The following is a 20,095-nucleotide window of genomic DNA, read 5'->3' on the forward strand; positions in this document are numbered from 1 at the left end:
CAGATCAGAAGCTTTGCTTTGCATGTCACAGGAGTACTCACAGCAGGTGTCAGAAGCTTAAGCTTGTATTGACTAAAGTAGGTTAGCAGTAATATCACACATACAAACACACACACACACACACCCTGCGGTGGTCATGAGAGCATTTGGCGGCTGATAGCGGCAGTAAGTTTTACCTTTTTTTTTTTTTTTTTTTTAACTGTACTAACATTAAGGTCAGCCCTAAAGACATGAACATTCCATCCTACACACACACACACACACACACACACACACACACACACACACACAGCTGTTCACATACTCACTCACACACACACACACCGGCATGGCTTCAAAGACCCTCTCTCAACCTGTGAAAAATTCACTTTAAAACATCTTCAAATAAATCAATTTCCTCCTGCTTTAACCATCATCAGAAACACGTTTGAAGTTATGCTTTTTATTAGCGGGTAGGGCAGGGGATGGTAATAATTTTTGCTCCCTTCCACTTTCTTCTCCACCCCTCCTCTCCACCTCCTTTGCGCCTCCTTCTGCAGGCTATAAACTTAAGTTACAAGTGTCACTCGGTTCATGTGTATTGTACGAGTGCACGTTTCTCCATACGTGCATGCATTTGTGCATATGCAGGCATGTATGTCGTGTGTGTGTCATCTGTCTGTACTCAAGAGGAGTGAATGTTGACTTGTTTGATGTTTTCCGTTCCCCATGTTTTTGAACATTAAGCATTTGGCATGTACTCCTAAATCACAGTCTGACTTAAAAAAAAAAAGAACATGAAAACACTATGTACCAATATCTTCTTGAGTCTGTCCCCTCAAGGGATAAATCCCGACTGTATATCTACACCCACGGGACACACAGACACACATGGTACATACACCTGGGGTTGTATACACATCATGTTACAGAGGCCTTAGTCACACTTAAAGTTGTATTTTCAGAACCTCCCATCATTCTTCCTCACTTTTACCTCTACCTCCCCAAATATATATGATAACTCCAAAAACCCAATATTTGTTTTTGGTGCAATAATGTAATGACCTGTAAAATGTTAAGTTTAAACTTTATGATACATCACTCAAGATAAAAGCATCAGTAACATACAATAATTTTGATTTAGAGTGATGGATGGAAAAAAAGGATGAAAACAGTAGACAGTAGTGAGAGAAGGAAAAGCAAACTGCAGAGCAGCTCAGTTGGGAGGAGTGGGTGGTTTCAGGGAGTTGAGTGGAAGGAGGGAAAAAATGGGAAAGTCAAGGGTCAGGAAAGAAGTGAAAAGAGTAGTGGGAGCAAAGAAAAGGACAGAAGGAGGTGGAGAGGGGGTAGGTGGGTGTAGGGAAGTGGGGAATAAGGTGTGAGTGTGAACAAATGGCCTAGTTTCACTTTTACACCATCGGATGGATATCTATCCTGACGGGTATAATAGGCACCCAACCCACCTGGGTTTTGTGTGTGTGTGTGTGTGTGTGTTAGTGGCTGGGTGAGGAAGTAGGAGTGGGGGTTTCCAATGAAATCAGACAGGCTCTTTCATCATTTAATCACCCTGTAATGGGCCTCGAATGACCCTCACCTACACACACACACACACACTCACGCCCTCTCTCTCTCTCTCACCTAACTCCCTCACAGCCCTGCTGTTTTACCTCTCTGCTCCCAGCCTCGTTGCTGGCTACTTATACACACACACACACACACACACCCTCTCACAGTGGTCAGAGTGTCGAGCAGCAGGTGCGTTGATTAGGCAGGTGTGGCGCTGGCTGAGTGTCTGTCTGGCCTGTTCGCCATCTCCTATCATATTCCACCAGCTGGATAAAGACTGACAGATTAACACCGAACCAGGTGTAGTCCTACCATCACAGCAGTAACACTCCCTCCACCAGTTCACGTGCTATTCTCTGCTGAGTCAGTAGCTTAGCCCTGCAGAGTCTTGTAATGGTTAGACAGACCACCAGATGATCTGAGTCAGCACGCAGCCCGCTGAAGTGTACTTGGGCACGATATCGAATCTCCAGTTGGTCCGAGTTTCTGGTCTGACTGTGGAAAGAGGCAAGCAAAAAAGAGAAATTGTTATTACTCACTGTCTGTAAACTTTTGTAATAATCTTATGAATTAGAAATGGCCAATGCCTTGTCAGACAATTTGCCATAAAGGCCCAACTATATTCATGTCTGTTTTGGTTTTTTAAGAAAGGGTAACATCTGTTCTCAAATCCTAAGGTGATTACTCATATACAGGCAGCCTTCCTCTTTCACAGGAGATGTTTACTAAGAAAACCCACATTTTAGTTGTGATGATAATTTGCACAAGCTCTTATGTGACTGCAGCTTTAAATCCCACCAATAATCACAACACCAATCATTCTATTAGTGTTTACCAAAGAGATTGAATCTGGAAGCAAGAGCCGAAGAAAAGGAGTAAATCAGTACTCTAACCATACAGCACACGTCACTGTCAATCTGTCAGTTTTGTGGTTGGTTTGAAAATTGTTTTGAAAGGAAAAGCATCTGCATATGATCTTTATTTACAGGGGTAAGTCATTAAGAACAAATTCCATTTCACACTAAGCCGTAATTATAACTCTTTGTTTTCTCTTCCTTCCTGCTGTGATCAGCTGAGATTTATAGTTGCCATGGTGAAATAATAAGACAAACCAGCAAATCCCACTGGTTTATCTCACAGCTGCTGCCGTAGTTTTTGACCTTGAGGGCTTCCATAAATGGAACTGAAAACACTCAGCCCTGTGGTTTTTTTTTGTTAGCATGCAGAGACTAGCTGAAAAACAATGATTGGAAGCATTGGGGAAAACAGTTTTGAACAGCATTTAATTGAAAATGTAATTGACAGTTGTGAAGAAACATGCAGAGGGTTGGTTATTTTGCAGAATGGGAAGTTATAGAGAGCTGCCTTTTTAAACGACTGACAAGGTGCTGGATCTGTGTCACTTGTGGTCAACAAACTGCAGTCATGAAATGACACCTTACTTTTGCCCTATGCCTCATAAACCTCACAACTTTCACTCTATAGTATTAATATGATATAATGTTAAATAATGGGTTTTGTTTTTGGTAGGTTAATTGTTGTTTTCTGTTACTTTTTTTTTTTTTTTTTTTAATTTGAAATGACACCAGGAATGATATGTTGCTCTTGGCTGGCAGGTGCTGGTACCTATGAGAGCGGAGTTCAAAGGGAAGATGATTGAGGTCGACATCTACGAGGCAGGAAAACACTTCATGAGAGGCCGACCAGTAGAAGACAGTAAACCATTCTCTCCCTCCATTGCTGCACCGCTTCAGAAAGGAGAGGTGTCTGGCCTGGTACAGGTAAACACACACACACACACATATAGGTACACTGTGGTTTAATACCCACCTACGATTACATTTTTTCCCCAATTCTTTGGGTCAAACAGATGCATGTATGTAAAACAGTCATCATTTCATAGCTGTACTGTGAAAGAATACAGAAGAACACAATTGATATTGAGTAGAGTGAATTGTACTTATGCAGCATATACCTCAAAGTAGAATTTACTAAATGGCACGTTACTTTAGATATCAAGAATAAATGAAAATACAGGTAAATCGTTACAAACAAGTAAGTATATGGAATTGAAAAGGTACACAGGTAAAAAAAAACATTTATCCAGCATTGAGGTAAATTTTTACCTAATACCACAGATTTCTTCAGTAGAGTATATATATCTCTCTCACATGATCCGATATGTATCTTGATACATGGCCCATGATCTTATACAAAGACAACAAATAATTTTGTAAGGATACGATACACTATGGTTTAAAGTGCATTCAGCTGCAAGTTAATATTCAATATTATAGTAAACTAAACATAAATTAAACATAATCATAATAATCATTTGGCATTAGCATGATCAATTTGAAGACCTTTGGTTGTGTGTCGTTGTGGCCATATGTAGTACTCTCCTGTCAGTATGTTCCAGTATGTACTGATTAACATTAAGTCATTTTGTCCCGATAAAATTTGTGAAGATTTCAGTGCAGGCTATAGTCAGCACCTTCGAATCACTTGCCTATGTTGTGCGTACGTGTATATTCAGACTTGCGTGCATTCGAGCAAATGCATAAGCTCATCTTTTTCAGGTAATGAGAGAGTCCTACCTTACATCTGTCAAGCTTTCACTGTGTGTTCTTTCCTTATCAAAACCATAAAAGTTGTGTTTACAACAGGCTATTCAAATTTGTTGCAGTCAGCAAATTAATCAGTCTGTGTGTGTGTGCGTGCGTGCGTGCGTGCGTGCGTGCACGTGTGTCCACATTTTTAATCCACACTTCTACAGTTTGTGAAAAAGCACTAGTGTATCAGGCGTGAGATAAGTAATTTAAGATAAGCTGTGGCTGGCTAAACTGTCCTCTGCCTTACTTCCCACCACATACACACGCATCTGTACACACACACACACACACACACAAACACCATGTTAATGTATCTGTTTCACTGCATGTTATTTTTCACTCTGACTAGCTATAGCTTATAGCTCAGGACATGGAGCCACAGAGCAGAATATGATACACTTTCTAATTTCACACTCCATCAGCCTTTACTGCCAGACAGAGAGAGAGGGGAACCAAGGAACAGACAGAGACATGAGAGAGCGAGAGGGACACTGATGAAGGGGAAGGCATGCAGAGAGACAGAAATGGTTGGCAGAGAATGAGATAAAAAGAGAGAAAGAGAGAGGTTCACAGCAAGCCAAGCAACATGCCACTCAGCAATGAAAAGTTCAGCAGTGGGGGCTAGAGCTTGTAAAACTAGTTGCCTCATAAAGTCTGCAGCCCATCCAACGCACACGCTGGCATACTTTTCCCAATACTTCACACTCTTTCAGCAGACTCAACACACCAAGGCCTTAACTTTTCATGGATTGATGTAGCAACACATGCACATGCACATCACACTTGCACGTTCACACACTTTGTTTCTCACACACATTGCTTCTCCCACTTCTGTAAATACCCTTGTCCATATATTTCCTGACATCAGTTATTAACAGTCCTATGGTCTAAGTGTGTCTCAGGTTTGATTAATAGGAGAATGTAGGTAAAGTCATCATCTCCACTCTTGACTTGCTCTAACAGAGAATTTATGTGGTTTACAGAGAGGACGAAAAGAGAAAGTCTTTGTCTTTCGGTGTGAGCGCTGTTTTCAGTTTTCGCATTAAGCACTTTCTTGAAATAGTAATAGCTGAACAGAGCACATCAGTTTGTTTCTGCTTTACATCCTGTGTACACACACTCGGCGCTTTGAGGTTTTTTGGGGGGGGAGTATAAAATTTACTATGGTTATTTTTGTATATTGGTAAAGTCAACTGGGACGAGACTACAATGAGACTGGCAGCCACAGTTAAAGGAAGTCCTGGCCAGAGCAGAGAAAAAATAGTGGAAACACTGATCAAATAAAGGATAGTGAAACTAAATGAGCACTTTCTAAGGTATGGTTTAAAATATTAGAGCTTTGGAGGAAGCGATAAACGAATGGAGGCAGAAAGACTGAATAAGAAACAAATTCAAGCCAACAGACTTATAGAGAGAGACAAGGAGGTTCATTGGCAGTGTGTTACACTACAGTACTGTATCCGCATTTGCAAAAATTCATTAATGCTTGTCTCTGCTGTCCACAGCATATTGGCAATTAACATATTGTTATATTAAGTGATCTCAAGTGACGCTGGTGATGATCTGTAATCCATAGTCCTTGTGACCTGCATTGCCAGTTCTTAATGACAACATAGTGGCTCTGGAGCACAGTGCTAATAGATGAGTGACCTAATGACTTGGAAACACAGCCATATCGGCAAGCTGCACACACACACACACAGACACAATTACAGTACAGCCCTTTGGTATATGTGATGTACTTGACAGCTGCCTGTCCAGTATCTGTATTCAGTATTATTATTGTGAGTGAGCAGGTCTGATTGAATATACTCATGCGCACACATGTATTCAGTACAGGCTGATGGTGGCATGCCCACACACAACACACACACACACACAGAGACACAGAGACACAGACACACACACACACACACACACACACACACACAGAGACACAGAGACACACACACACACACACACAGAGACACAGAGACACAGACACACGCACACACACACACACACACACACACACACACACACAGAGACACAGAGACACACACACACACACACACACACACACACACAGACACTGCTGGCTGGCCTATACATATTTGAAGACCATCTATTTTCTATGAGTCTCTGCATGAGTCCACCACACACTGAGCTGAATATGAGTGCGTGAGATGAATGAGTGATTAGGGAAAGGCAGATAGACACTCACCCCCTCCAATATGTGTTGAAGCAAGGTCTGTAATTACAGGCTTTTGGTAGACAGCGGGAGAAAAACAGAAGAATAAAGGACCAGGATAGGAGGATGGAGTCTGAGCGTTGTTGTTTCATCTAAAATGTAGAGGAGCATTGTAAGAGAAAGTGAGAAAAAGAAAGACGGGCAGATAAGTGGGCGATTGGAAAGGCAAGCTCTCTAATGTCCATTTGTCGAACGAGGAACAGAATGAGAGATCTATTATTTCAGAGGCGGAGAGAGGGAGATGATTGCACATCAGCCTGCATCCATACAGATGTGTGTGTGGGAATGAAGCAATATGGATGGATGGATGAATGGATTCATAGAGGAGTGGCATGTGAAAGCTTGTGGCGATGGCTGTGACTGGATGGATCTGAAAGTGGACAGACAGATATGGATGCATGGATGTGAAACATGATGGCTTAGACGAACTGATGGATGAGCAGATGAATAGATGCATGGATGTGTGAACATATAGACAGGTGTAGGAATTATGGATGGATGGATGAGTGACTACAACACACTCATAGTGATCTAATGGCACTCTGCTGTTAGCCCATGCGTAGTCCTTGCTGATGCTGTCCTGAGTCCTGCAGTTTGCCTTAAAGTGTCCTTAAAGGAAAGTTTTCCACCGAGGCTCATAATTTCTTTTCTGTATGAATGTTCACTCGGGTTAAGTTTTATGTGCCCCAGGTTCTCACAAACCTACAAAACATACAGCTTACATGAACTAAAGACAACAATCTCCCTCTAGGTGTTTGTTTCTTTGTTCACCCTCTAATGAACTGGCAACCTGTGCAAAGTTTCCTGGTACATGATGATCCCTGCCACTTCCTAATGAATAGGAATTAGGAGGTGTAGAAGATGCATCCTTAATGGAAGTACTGTGTTGTTTGTTTGTTTGTTTGTTTGTTTTTTCCTCTTTTCTTTCTCAGTTTCTCTCCTTTTTTAAATCCCATCTTTCTCCCTCTGTTTTCCCTGTCCCTTTTCTTTTCCTTCCTTCTCCCTTATTCCTGTGCGGTGTGACATGTTCGTTAAAAGGCCTTGGTGTTTTTGTAATTTCATTCCATGAAAGAAAACCAAGGTTTTAGAGGGAGAGAATTTTGCTTTTATTGATGTGGATCTCTTCCTGTGTGCTCTCTCTCTCTCTCTCCCTCTTTCTCTCAATTCATTTTTCCTGTTCAATTCAGGATGCTTTATTGGCACGAATGTCAGGTGAACAATATTGCCAAAGCGTCAAGGATACAATACAACTCAATAATGAGATAAGAAAAATAAAAAAAATGAAAAAAATACAATTCATTAAGTAAAATAAAATAAAATAAAATAAAATAAAATAAAATAAATAGATAAAAGAACAAGAAAATAGCAAAAAACAGTATCTCTCTATCTCACTGTCAGCCCTTCATTCACAGAAACTGCAGAAGAGGAAGGACAGTAATGAGTCTTTTAGTGGGACACAATAGCAGAGAAAGCACTCAACAGCATGGTGAAGGAAAGAAAAAGACGAAGTATCTTCACCAGTCCTCATCCTCAGATGAAATTAAATGATAGAAGAGGAGAGGTATGTGTAAGAGAGAGGCCAAAAAATGAAGCAGTAATGAAAGAGAGAAAGGTAGACGGAGAGATCAGGAGACAGGAAAGCAGCTTGAGTGCCATCCAATAATCAGCTCTTTTCACAGCACACTTTCTCAAGGAGACGGAGAGAATAGGAGAGAGAGAAGAAAACGGCTCTGCTCCTTCCACAAGACGGCAAATTGACAGTTCGTATGAAAGACGGCATAGAAAAAGGAGAGAGCTGAGAGAGGGACGGAGACTGGAAGGAATACGGGCAGAGAACAGTGTTCCTCTATGACCACAAATTGACAGAATAACAAAAAAAAATGGAGGTGAATGGACGAATCTCTGCCGTAGTATTAAATTTACAGGCCTTTCTTTTTCCTTTTCTTGGTTTTCTCACTCTCACTTGTGTTTTTTTTGTCTCTTTTTCTGTTTGTATCTTTGTTTCTTTCTTTGATTGTGTGTGTGTGTTTTTTTTTTTTTTTGGTTCTTTCTGTTTGTGCCCTGTTTGTACCATTTCTCTCGCTACCCTTCTTCCTTTTGCCTCCTGCTCCTCTGTTGCCCCAGTTCCATTTCAGTCAGTTCTTCCATCCTGTGTCCATGTGTGTATTTTACTTGTTTGTTGTGAATGTGTGGCAAGAGACAGATATCAAAACACACATTGCATGGATGTGGTCAGTTTATGATTGTATCGTTATGTATTCTGTTATAGGCTGAGTGGGTGGGATTGCTGGTACTTTGCATCATAATGCTTAGAGTATATACTGTAAATGCAGACACAAACTCACATACACCACAGGTTCATCGGTAAAACAAAGCTTATACACACACATGCATACACACAGATCCATACTGATCCTTGCACACATCCTGATGCACAGCCTCCCCCCACCCACTTCTTGTGCCTGGCAGACTTACTAGCCCCAGGCTGTATGAGACACACAATCATCATGTCGACAAAACACACACATGCTCAACACAAACATAAACACACACAGGCATAATTCTCAAGCAGAAATTTGTATTTCACACCAGACAATTGAACTGCTCTGTTGCTGACATGCAACTATTATGGATTGTTGCTTTGATGTTGCGTTATGCACGCACGTTGTCATCTGTATTGTCAGGAAAAGAACAAAAATCAAAAGATTAGGCTGTCTTTTCTGGTCAGGATACAGTTAATCCTCTCAAATCTATTTTTAAACTTTTTATTTAAAATGTCAAAAGGTTTTGCTTGGCCTTTGCGTGACTTTGTTTACTCTAGTGGCAAACAATTTGTTTTGCCTTTAAACAGCAGGCATTGCTATTTTAAGCATTTCATTTAGTATGTCAAATTGTATTACATGGCCTGCGCTTTGTGTATACTTGAAGAACCAAAGTCACAGTAACAAAGGAATAAATGTTAAGCCATCAAAATATCAGTCACGTCTATTTTCAGTATTCTTACCCAACATGTCAGATGGCATTACACAGCCTCATTCTGTTTTGTTTATTTAAAATGTCAGAGGGCTTTAAATGCCCTTTGCTCTCAGCTTTGTTTTTGAGCCACAGATGGAAGATGTAAATAATAAAGCACTTAGCCAACAACTGTTAGCCAGAAAGAAAAATTATGTTTAGCTGTTGAATCATTTTTTTAAGGACATGTTTTTGGGCTTTTTCTTTCATGTTATCATAGAAATAGTCTTTTCCCAGTACCGACCTTGTAAACAAACTCCTCTGAGCAAAGTTCTTCGGCAGATGAGTCACCCCATGGCTTTGTGTTTTATTTTGAATTTAACCATCCTCTTAAGCTCAACATGCTGTCTCATCAGTATCACAGCTGCAGTATGTCTCAGCAATGAATTATTATGTTATTGTAACAGTTTTTTTTTTTTTTATCCAGAGACATGAAACTGAAAAACAACATTTGTTAATGGATAAATGTCCCTTCTGCTGTTTGGGTGATCACCTATGTAGACCCTTTTGTTTTTATTTCCCTGCACTGAATGAGGCCCACAACACCTCTAGAGTGTTCAGTAGTAAATTCTGGCCTCTGAGAACCTCCACATGAGCATGCAGTCTTTCACTTTGACTTGGTTTGCAGTATTTTTCACAAGTCTTTAATCTTGCTAATGGTATCCACTACAACAGGCTTCAGGGAATGGCTGTCAGTGCTCAGTTAAACTTGTTTGAATATACATGAGAAATGTAATCTGCTCTCTGTAATCCCAGGATCAGGAAAGCATCTTGTTACTTTGTCACCAGAGACACATTACCAATGACTCCCAAGACACAGATTGTTGGTAAAGTGCTATAAATAGAAAGTTACTTCATGTAATGTTGTATTGTACAACGTCAAATTAAATCTGAAATGTGTCTGCAGTTGTCCAACATTCACCTCAGGCCGCTTCCATTCTTTGCTCTCAGGTAAGAGGAGGCAGCTTTAACGTGTGAAGAGTAGCTGGTATGTGCAGGGCCACGTTTACTTTTGTAGTCTGACTTGTGTTTGTCAGTACACTAGATTGGAGGCTTTAATACCTACTCTATTCAACTTCACACCGATCTTCTTTTGTTGTCCACCAAGTGTTCATGTATAACGTTTGTGTGTGTGTATCTACACATTATGTACATGTTATGTATCTGTACCTTTTTTTTCCCCCATTGTCAGAAAGCGTCTGCTGCTTTCCTAGTAATAGTGTCTGTCATGTGTTTGACACATACATGCACACCTAACCCGCCACTGTACACACGTGTAGTGTTCTTCTGTATTTAGTTACTGTAACTGTAAACCTGTTTGTGGAAACAACTTGATGCATCTATACAGTACACTCTATAGTAACCGCTGAGTGTGTATGTGTGTGTACATGTGTGTGAGTGTGAGAAAGAGCTCAGTTTCAGTTAATGTCTGGTGCTTGTGAAAAGCAACTATCAAGCGGGTGGTGCTGCTGGTTTGGTGATGCTCTGATACGTTTCCCAGATGGCAGCAGTGAGTGAGCAGACTGACTGTAGCCTTTAATGATCTTTTGGGGTTTTTCTCATGCAGGTAGCAGGTAACATGTTCGAAATGATATCACATAACTGCTTGGCTTGGGCACCAGCCCTCTACTGTCTAACTGGAGGCAACAGCTGAAACCAAAAAGCAGTTAAAAACAATGAAATACAACAGTAGAGCCATATAAAATAACTCTGAGCAAACAGTTACCTTCACCACAGAGGATATTTCTCACTTTCTGATTGTTTTATGACAGAACTGGTGATATTGATTTCCATTCCCATGGCCTGCAGAGACTCGCAGATACACTGTTGTGTTTCTTGCTCGCATTGACTTGGCAGTAATTTTGCACTTTCTGATGTATAGTGGGAGGAAACAGAGCTGGCACAAACTGCACATAATCTACTGGGAAATTCTCAATATATTGAAAATTCAGGTCATCCTTTTATTTAAAAGAATAAAACATTAGGTTAAAAAGGATGATTCGCTTATTTATCTAGTATTCACTGTATTTAGTGATAAATGTTTATGTAAATCTGTGTTGTGTATGTTTGTGGGTGCGGGTGAGTCAGGTTGCACATGTTCATACAGCCAACGTGTATGCACACACGTGGCATGAAGAAACAAGTTGTGTCAAAGTGCAACTTGACAGTAGGATGATGTGGAGCTTCATGTGTGTGTAAAGGGACAACAGATATACCTGTAAGCCCATACATTGTTGTGACAGTGGGGTTTACAGTTAGGGTGATGGTGGAAATTTTAGACGACAGATACAAAACAGAAAAACAGAAAGGGAATATGACTCAGGTTCTCCACTGCAGTGCTTTTCCTCTATTTGCTCTTAGCTATAACTTATCTCCCTCTTTCTGTCAACAAACCAAAAAATAAAATGAAATTAAATTTACACTGGGATTCAGTCGCTGCTAAAGTTCCAACAAAGACATTTATCTGTTTCAGAAATATTGGTTGTAATCACCCTTTAATTTCTTTCCCATCCTTTTGTCCAGTTGCAAATACAGCTGCAGCTCATTGTTATTGTCACTATGGCTTTGTCAAATCACCCGTGACTAAGGAGGCTGTCACAGTATCTGTTTACACACACACACACACACACACACACACACACACACACACACACACACACACACACACACACACACACACCACTTCCAAGTTCTCTGTGTGTCTAGAGTGACACTGACAGCTGGTGAGGATCATGTGAGAAATGTGACCACTGTACATTGTGCTTTCTGGCTTTTGTGGTGTTTTGTGTGTGTCTCAGTGTGTATCTTTGTGTGTGAATATGAGATTTTTTTTTTTTTTTTTTTTAAAGGTGCATGTTTGGAGTTTTTAAGACAGAGGGTAAAATGAGAGAGTCTTGGACGGTGAGGGAAAAGCACCTAGCTGTGCTAGCCTCTCTGTACCCCTGGTGCAGTGTTAGATGATTTTCAGGAGGATTACTTTGCACTGTTCTACCGCTGTGAGGAGAAAGACTAACATTATCCACCACAGGCCTACACATGTACACATACACTTACTCACAAATGCCAACTCTCTCTTTCTCACAGATGTATTGATGAACTCAGCATGCCAGCTCGCAGGTGGTGATCACTGAAAGCCAAATCTCTCATCTTTTCCTGTCCCCTTTCTTCCTCTCCTTCCTTCCCTCATTTCTTCGCAGTTTTTCACTTCTCTCCTCTGCCCCCCATGTCTCCCACTGTGCTGACACGCACCTACTGGCACTTGGATTTTCACTTATCCTCCCCACTAGTAATACATTTTAGACTCTACTATTCAGTCTCTGTCCTGGCACCCCGCTGATAAAGATACCTGCAGAGAGACAGATAAGTAGACTCAACTAGCTCAACTTTTTTTTTTTTTTTCCTCAGTTTCATCAGTCTTTTGCTCTTAGTCTGCTTCTGCTTTTGTCTCAGTTTACATCAAATATTCATCTTGGTCCTGTTCTTCCAGAAGTAAGCAGGAAATAAAATTTTTGCTATTAAGGGAATTTAAAAAAAAGTTTTCCTGTTTACATGAAGCCTTTCTCATTCATTCCTTCACATTTATGAAGTTATGAATGATGGAAAAACAACTTTCATCTCTTTTTCTCATTGCCTGTTCACTCATCAGCAAATGAGCCAACATTTAAAACCCTCTAAAAGGCGTCCTGTGTAACCTAACTGAATGCTTTTCAAATATATTACAGCTGATGAGTTTCAATTAGTGATTTGAATTCCATCACAAAATTTACAGTCAAGAGGCTCATTAACAAGTAGTACACGCACTGTGACCGGGACTTGACATGACTGCCACCACATACCCGAGCAAAAAGCACCCTTATTGTTTTTCAAGCATCAAAACAGCGGATCAGTTTCTCCAACTATGATCCTAACATTAGGCAAATGTGGATGTGTCAGCCAGACCTCTGTTACCGATTCTCCCTTCACCTGTTGTCTGAAGTTACTGTAAGTGACTGATAGATGTGTCACGTAGGCGTTGTCGGTCATAGTATCCATCTTCCATTGTGTGCGGTAACAGAGGAAACCATTCAGCAACAGCAGTGAGGAGAAGAGTGGGTGGCAAGGTGGTGTTCAAAACCATCAGAGAGGACAGGGGAGCGGGAGTAATGTGGAGGGTAGAGAAGCAGAGGACACACGTTATGCAGCTGCTCGTACACGCAGCCATGTGTATCTAACACATGTAGGAGTGCACTGATTCTCAGTTACATACAAATGCATGTCGTACATACAGGTAGGTGTTTGCATTCCACAAAGTCTGTCATTCTTTTACTCTTAGTTCACAGGCCACTTGTGCAGTAGGTGTGCATTTAAATTCTCTGCAAGTGCTTCAACTTTTCAAGTTGATTACTGAGTTTTGTACTCACGGGGAACCTTTATTTTTCTATTTTTTAAATGATAAAAATACAGCAAAGTAATAAAGAACATACACAGAATTCCTTAAATTGGCCCGAAAGAGACAGAGGATGAAAAAAAAGGGGAAGATTGGTAGATTTTTTCCTTCTATTAATTCCCAGTGAGAGATCACTGGGAATTAATAGAAGAAAAAAATCTACCTTTGGTAAATATCAAAGCCAAACCTCTTACGGTTATCCCTAGTGAACTTGATTAAAGGTTATTCTGGAAAGCGGCTGATCAATTGCTCAATATCATCCTGCATAATCTACCTTAGTGGTGATAAGGCATTTTACCAGCTGTCATTCAGGAGGAGACATATAGGAACCACCACAAGGTCATCCACATCGATTTCCACTCCACCCAGAGATGTCGGCAAGTGTTGGTTCTCGCATCCAATTTGTTTAATGCTCAAATTAAAAGGACCACATCTTGTGCGGTCCTTTTTTGATTATTTATTTATTTAACAATCAGTTGGCTTTGCTTGAAATCGCAGCTCAGGTCTCCACTCTCGGACATTAAGATGGAACTAAATAAATGTGTAATCAAACGGAATGATGATCAATGGCGGATGGAGAGCAGGGAGAAACAGGGCTGGTTATCAATGTCCAGGGTTACCGTCTGAATTAAATCAACCCCGTCCTGTGTACTGAAAAATGCCAACTTTTTTTTTTTTTTTTTTTGATGTTTCTTTCGTCACAGCTGGTCATATCATAAGCTAACTTTTATTATCTCATGTCTCTCACCGAGACACCCTGACTGCATCGCAGTGAACCTTCTCAACATCAGATGGATTCAATAACTGGATCACTGTAAAACTGTATGAACTGTTTTACGCAGATATAATAGCATCATAATTGAAATGCACTCATTTACATAAGCAAATGGAAATTAAATAAGCAGTGAATTCAGCAGTGAAAGCAGTTCATTGTTGTGATAATTTCCAAATGGAGCTGAGCTGTGGAGAGGAAGCAGGTGGAGAGAAACAGAAGGCGAGAGGGCAAGAGAGAGACAGGAAAGTGGAGGGAATGTCAATGTCCTGTAATTCCCCTTTGCTGTCCTAAATTATGGCACCACTGCTGAAGTATCTACAGATCCTGATATCAAGTGGTGTCAATAGTTTTTCTAAATGTGGCTAATTTGTAAAGATCCAAGGGCTCAGTAAATCATGATTTGGCTGATTGATGTTGCAAAAGAAACTCCAGATATTTCATTAAAAACAACACAATGCAGATTCCGTCACCCTCTGCCTGTCCTCCTGAGCTATCTTTTTCCTCCTGCTCCACTGTTCTCAGAATTGCGCTTTGCCATTTTTCACTGTCACGTGCTTTCAGTGGTAGATGTGTTTTTAACGGTCCAACACAGAAAGACAAAACAGAACTCTCTGATCACAGACATTTGGTGAGTTGGATCACTGGCCACTCTGCTGTCAAGTTTCATGCTTTGATTTGCAAGTGTGGCCGGCTGATTTAATCTGAAAATGATTCCCTTATTATGAATAATGGACATGACTTATACTGTGAGCTGAAATGATTTCAGTGTGCACCGACGTGTGCGGGGGGGGAGCAAGACAGCGCCTTTGTGTGCATGGATGTGTGTTTGCATGCATCTTGAGGGATATGCACATAAAATCGCAAGAGATATTGAAATTCAGTTTTGTTTTTTTGTTTTTTTAAACTGGCCTGGTTTGGCAGGGCGACTCAGTTCAACAGGTTCAACCAATAAATGCAAAGTTCCTCTTCTTCTGTGGGAGAGTCATACACCAGCTGGTGAACATGACAGGAGCATCCACGCTTAATTGAAACAGCTCATTTTTAACTCCCAAAGGATTTACGACGACGATCTACTGTAAGTGCCTATTGTTGGGAACATAAGAAGTCCCTAAAGTATTGTAATATTATTACAATGTTAGGATGATAATAAATACAGGGCACATTGAAAAACACTACCTCTTTTGATCTCAGTCTAAAGTTGCTGTATTTCTGTATTTCCTCCCCCCACAGGAGCATATTGCCAATGGCATCCAAGGTCCTGCTTCTACGCCTTCTCCGTCCGTTTTGTTGATCGGCTCTTACAGCCTAGACAGGGAAGTGCTGAAGAAGCTGGGGATTGGGCTCGCGCTGGCTGCTGCTATCCTGGCATTTATCGTGGAGAAACTGTTCTGATGGAGCAACTGTGTGGCAGGAGAGGACTGTGAGTACAGGAGAGGACAGTGACTTCAGAGGAGCCCGAACAGTGTGTTTGAAGTGGTTGAATACAGTGATAAAACTGCTTTTTCCTTAGATCCCTCGTAACATACTCCACATACTTTCATTTCACTTTCATTTCACTTTTCTGTGACACCTGCAGAGTCAAGGATCATTGTATTTGTTCTATGAGATTTAGTCTGTCATGTTTTTCTTTTTTCTACAGCTAGAGTTTTACTTTTTAAATAAAGGGCATAGTTTACAACTTTGCAGTTGTTTCACTCTGTGTGCTCCAAATAAAGTGATGTCAGTCACTTCTTTTCTCTTCTCTCAGTGAATTATGAAGAACTACATGGGCAATGACAGGTCAGCAGTCTTCACAAACCTTTTATATACAACTGCTTGATAAAAAAAAAAAAGTTACATCCTAGTTCTACAAGATTTTAATTAGAGTCTATTTCAAGTGTATATTCTGTTCCATATTTGTGTTTCATTTTGAGAGTTGAACACTTTCAAAGTGTGGGCTGTTTCAGGAACATGCTGTGTTGTTCACGGATGACTGCAGCCATCGACATTGTCCATCGACTGGTAAACGAGTGTTTAGAATCATGTACTTGGGTCCATGTTTTATAACATAACACATTCTGCAGATCATGATCATCAGTACCAGAACGAAGCCTGGGGACGATCTAACTGTGACAAAGTGATTTTTAGTTTTTATTGGATTATCCAACATATTTTTTTGTGGTACCGAATATGTAGGTTTCCAAATATTGTGTGCCATAGAGTCGGCCTTCCTCCTGATATTTTATTCATTGTATAGGAGTAATAATCTGTATAATACTCTGATTAAAGGTAATTTCTAACCTTCATTTCAAAGTATTTATTTTTGAATAAGAGACATGGACAGTATATTTTCAGAGCTACATAATGAATGTGTTCGATGTTTTAACATGTAATTCTTTCTTCAGAGCTCGTTCAAAACATTTTTCTTCTGTAATTTTTCACCTCATAGTTCAAAGTTAATTTTAATTAATTTGTAATGTGGATCTTATCTTACCTGATTAGTTATAACATAACAGGTAATTGACCAGGCTGGGACTGATGGTCATACAGCACACCACACATGCAGTGATTGCAGTGATGTAGTGATGTAGTTTATTTGTATATGGTGACTTTAAGGTTGTTTCATATTTTCTCACTTACCTGTAGCAGTCCATCCAAAACAGTTTAATAAAGAGGAAAATCAGTTTCATGGTAAAGTGACTTAAGTGTTGTTCGAAAGACTAACTCACTGAATTAACTGCTAATATTTTTACTAACAAACAGGTCCTATAGAATTAATAATGGGAAAGTCCCATGTCTCTGTGCAGCGCTCTGTATCTCTCAGTTGTTGTCATGCATAGTCTCCCTGTGTTTGTCTCTGTCTTTCTGTTTTGAGGTACAACAGTCCCAACATGTGCTTTGAAATCTCAGACAGTTAATAATGCATGCCCCAATTTATGTGTCGCGTTGCACTGGCACATGTGTCTCTGTCACTGTGCCTGCATTTTTATGTGTGCGTGCGTGTGTGTGTGTGTGTGTACATGCCTTGCGTACATTCCTAGTCACAAGTGTCTCTTTCAGCTTGTTTGTGAGCTTGTTTCTGTGTCAGGTGTGTGTGTGTGTGTGTGTGTGTGTTTCTGTAAAAGTGTGTGTCTGTACATGCCTGTGCTGTCTAATGTAATGTAGGTTCCTCCGATGCTTAATTTAGCAGAAAGCCAGTGTGTGTGTGTGTGTGTGTGTGTGTGTGTGTGTGTGTGTGTGTGTGTGTTCATGTGGTTCAGGAGTGACAGGACTCATCATCACTCTCTCATTCAGAAAGCCCTGTTATTAGATATACCACTGTTTGTAGCCTACACACACACACACAAGCTTTGTATTATCTAAGTAAATGATGTATGTCACACATTGTGTTGACACACAGATACATGCATGTACCCTGGCTTTTTCTTACCTAGCTGATGCATGACACACACGCACACACACACTCACCACATGCTGCAACTTTGTAGTATATGGAAAAATGATGCACGTCAAGCAAACTTGCACACAAACACGGGCACCAAAGCTTTGTATTACCCGATCAAATGATGCGTGTCTTACACATAGACACTCACACTAGCTTTGTATTATGTGATCAAATGATGCGTGTGGCTATGAAGCTTGTTACATCCATCCAGCAGTGCCCTATATTATTCTGCAGCCATCCATACTGTGTGACAGTTCTTTTGATGCTTTGTAAGCACATTTCCTCCCTGTGTATGTCAGTTACACTGCATTGTTCTCCAATGAAATATGGATGCAACGACACCCTTTATGTTTGGGAGATCATCACTTACTATGAAATATTGAGGCGGGAAACACAGAAAGGAGATCATTACTCACTTTGCATTATTCACTTCAGTTGTTTCTAATAAAAGCAAGAGTTTCTGAATTCTTGTCTTAGTTGCAGCTGTTGTCAATTTGTCATCTGCACGGTGACATCCTTTTGATGTGAAACGGAGCGACTTTGGACACAAGACAAATGCAAGGGAGGTTGAACATTAATGCGCTTGCCTGTGTCAGCTCTGTCCTATCATTTCATTGAATTAGGGATTTTAAATTTCGAGTGGTTTGGCTTGCATGAGAACATAGGCACCCATTGTTGGCACTCAAAGGAGAGCCTTTATGTTCTGAGACTTTGTGTTTTTAAGAGGCTGAGATGCTGCATTCTTGAGATTGCAATAGTATAAAGTATAGTATCTCTGGATAAATCAGATTTTATTTTAAAAATGCTCCCGTCAGATCTTGACTGATGCAAGTGGTAGATCCAACTTGCTTAGTGTTAGTCACTAAAGGTAATTTTGACTGTGTAAAAATGTCTAAACTGACATTACGAGTGAGAAACTGAAGAAAAGTTGGCAGCTGGTCTGTCCTAGAGTTAGACCATATTTGCCTCATACTTGTGCACTCGTATTATAACCAAGGTTAACAATTATTGTACTGACGTGAGGGGAGACAGAAAAATAGATTTCTCTGCATTTTCAAAGGCAGTCATTCACTAAATGTTTTCCTGCTGTTTGTCATCCAAATTATCTCCATCAGTCATTTCAGGGCCCGTTAATGTAGCTACTCTGATGTATTTATTTGTGAAAAATAAAAACATCAGAATGGCATCTCCCATCCATCAACAACATGTGTGTGCAACAAGTTATTCATATTACATAAGCAGAAGGACGAACCCGAAGAACTTTTTTTTTTTTTTTCTGTTTGTGATATTTGAACCTGTGGTTTTCTTGCACTGAGGACTGTGGCTGTCTGGTCTCTTTTCGGCACAGCACTCCTCTGCTCAGCTGGTGCCGACAGGACGGCAGGCAGCCACAATGCCTGCCTTCACTGATAGTAGTAGCCATTATTTCTAAATAAATAAAAACTAGCTGGTCTTCTTTTATCCTTCATACTGAGCTGATCAGAAATTCAGGAAAACTACACTAAAACTAAACTTTGGAACAAGCTTCAGTTTCACAGACAAGTTCTGGTCAAATACACTCTTTGTCAGACATACACTTAAATTCACTGGTAGACCACAGAATTGATGCCAACAACTAGCATGAGATTAGCTAATATACAGAGGATCTTGACATCAGCTGCTGGCTGACAGAGCTTCTCATTAGCCACCATCTCAGGCTGTGACCTTTTCATTTCTGCCTAACGAAGTAAATTCCTCACCATCTTTATTTTGCTGAAATTTCTGCTTGTGTTGTTCGTTTGAGCATCTTTATAAAGCAGAATGCATCACATGAATCATTCATTTAGATAAAGTGAATGCTGTATGGGGTAAGTGGAGCCATGAATATCAGAATTCATACGTTAAAGATTTTTTTTTTCGGTAAAACTGAAAAATAAAAAATAAATAAATAGCATATACAGAGTCCAATGTTCCACCTACTCTATATATTCAGGATCTTTTACAGTTTTGCAGTGGATTGCTTGTTATATTTTTGACGTGGAAAAAAAAGGAACAAAATACAGAGAATTGCAGACAACAGGGTTTTTTTTCC

The 20,095-nt window shown here is 40.2% G+C and overlaps 1 protein-coding gene across 2 annotated transcripts in view; it reads left to right on the forward strand.

Moving 5' to 3' along the window:
• The window catches only part of cdkal1 (CDK5 regulatory subunit associated protein 1-like 1), a 221,321-nt gene extending 204,436 nt beyond the window's left edge, over positions 1-16,885 (forward strand). Inside the window, exons 14-16 of one of the 2 annotated variants that reach the window (XM_041045093.1) lie at positions 3,162-3,326; positions 15,831-16,020; positions 16,348-16,885. In XM_041045093.1, the coding sequence (XP_040901027.1) occupies positions 3,162-3,326; positions 15,831-15,992 (327 nt within the window). In that variant the 3' untranslated portion in view covers positions 15,993-16,020; positions 16,348-16,885. Of the gene's footprint in view, positions 1-3,161; positions 3,327-15,830 lie in introns of both variants that reach the window. The other variant, XM_041045092.1, reaches the window with a different exon arrangement.
• The last annotated feature ends 3,210 nt before the right edge of the window (positions 16,886-20,095 follow it).

Source organism: Toxotes jaculatrix, chromosome 8 (assembly GCF_017976425.1).
Source record: "Toxotes jaculatrix isolate fToxJac2 chromosome 8, fToxJac2.pri, whole genome shotgun sequence".
In the NCBI taxonomy this organism is placed as follows: Eukaryota; Metazoa; Chordata; class Actinopteri; family Toxotidae; genus Toxotes; species Toxotes jaculatrix.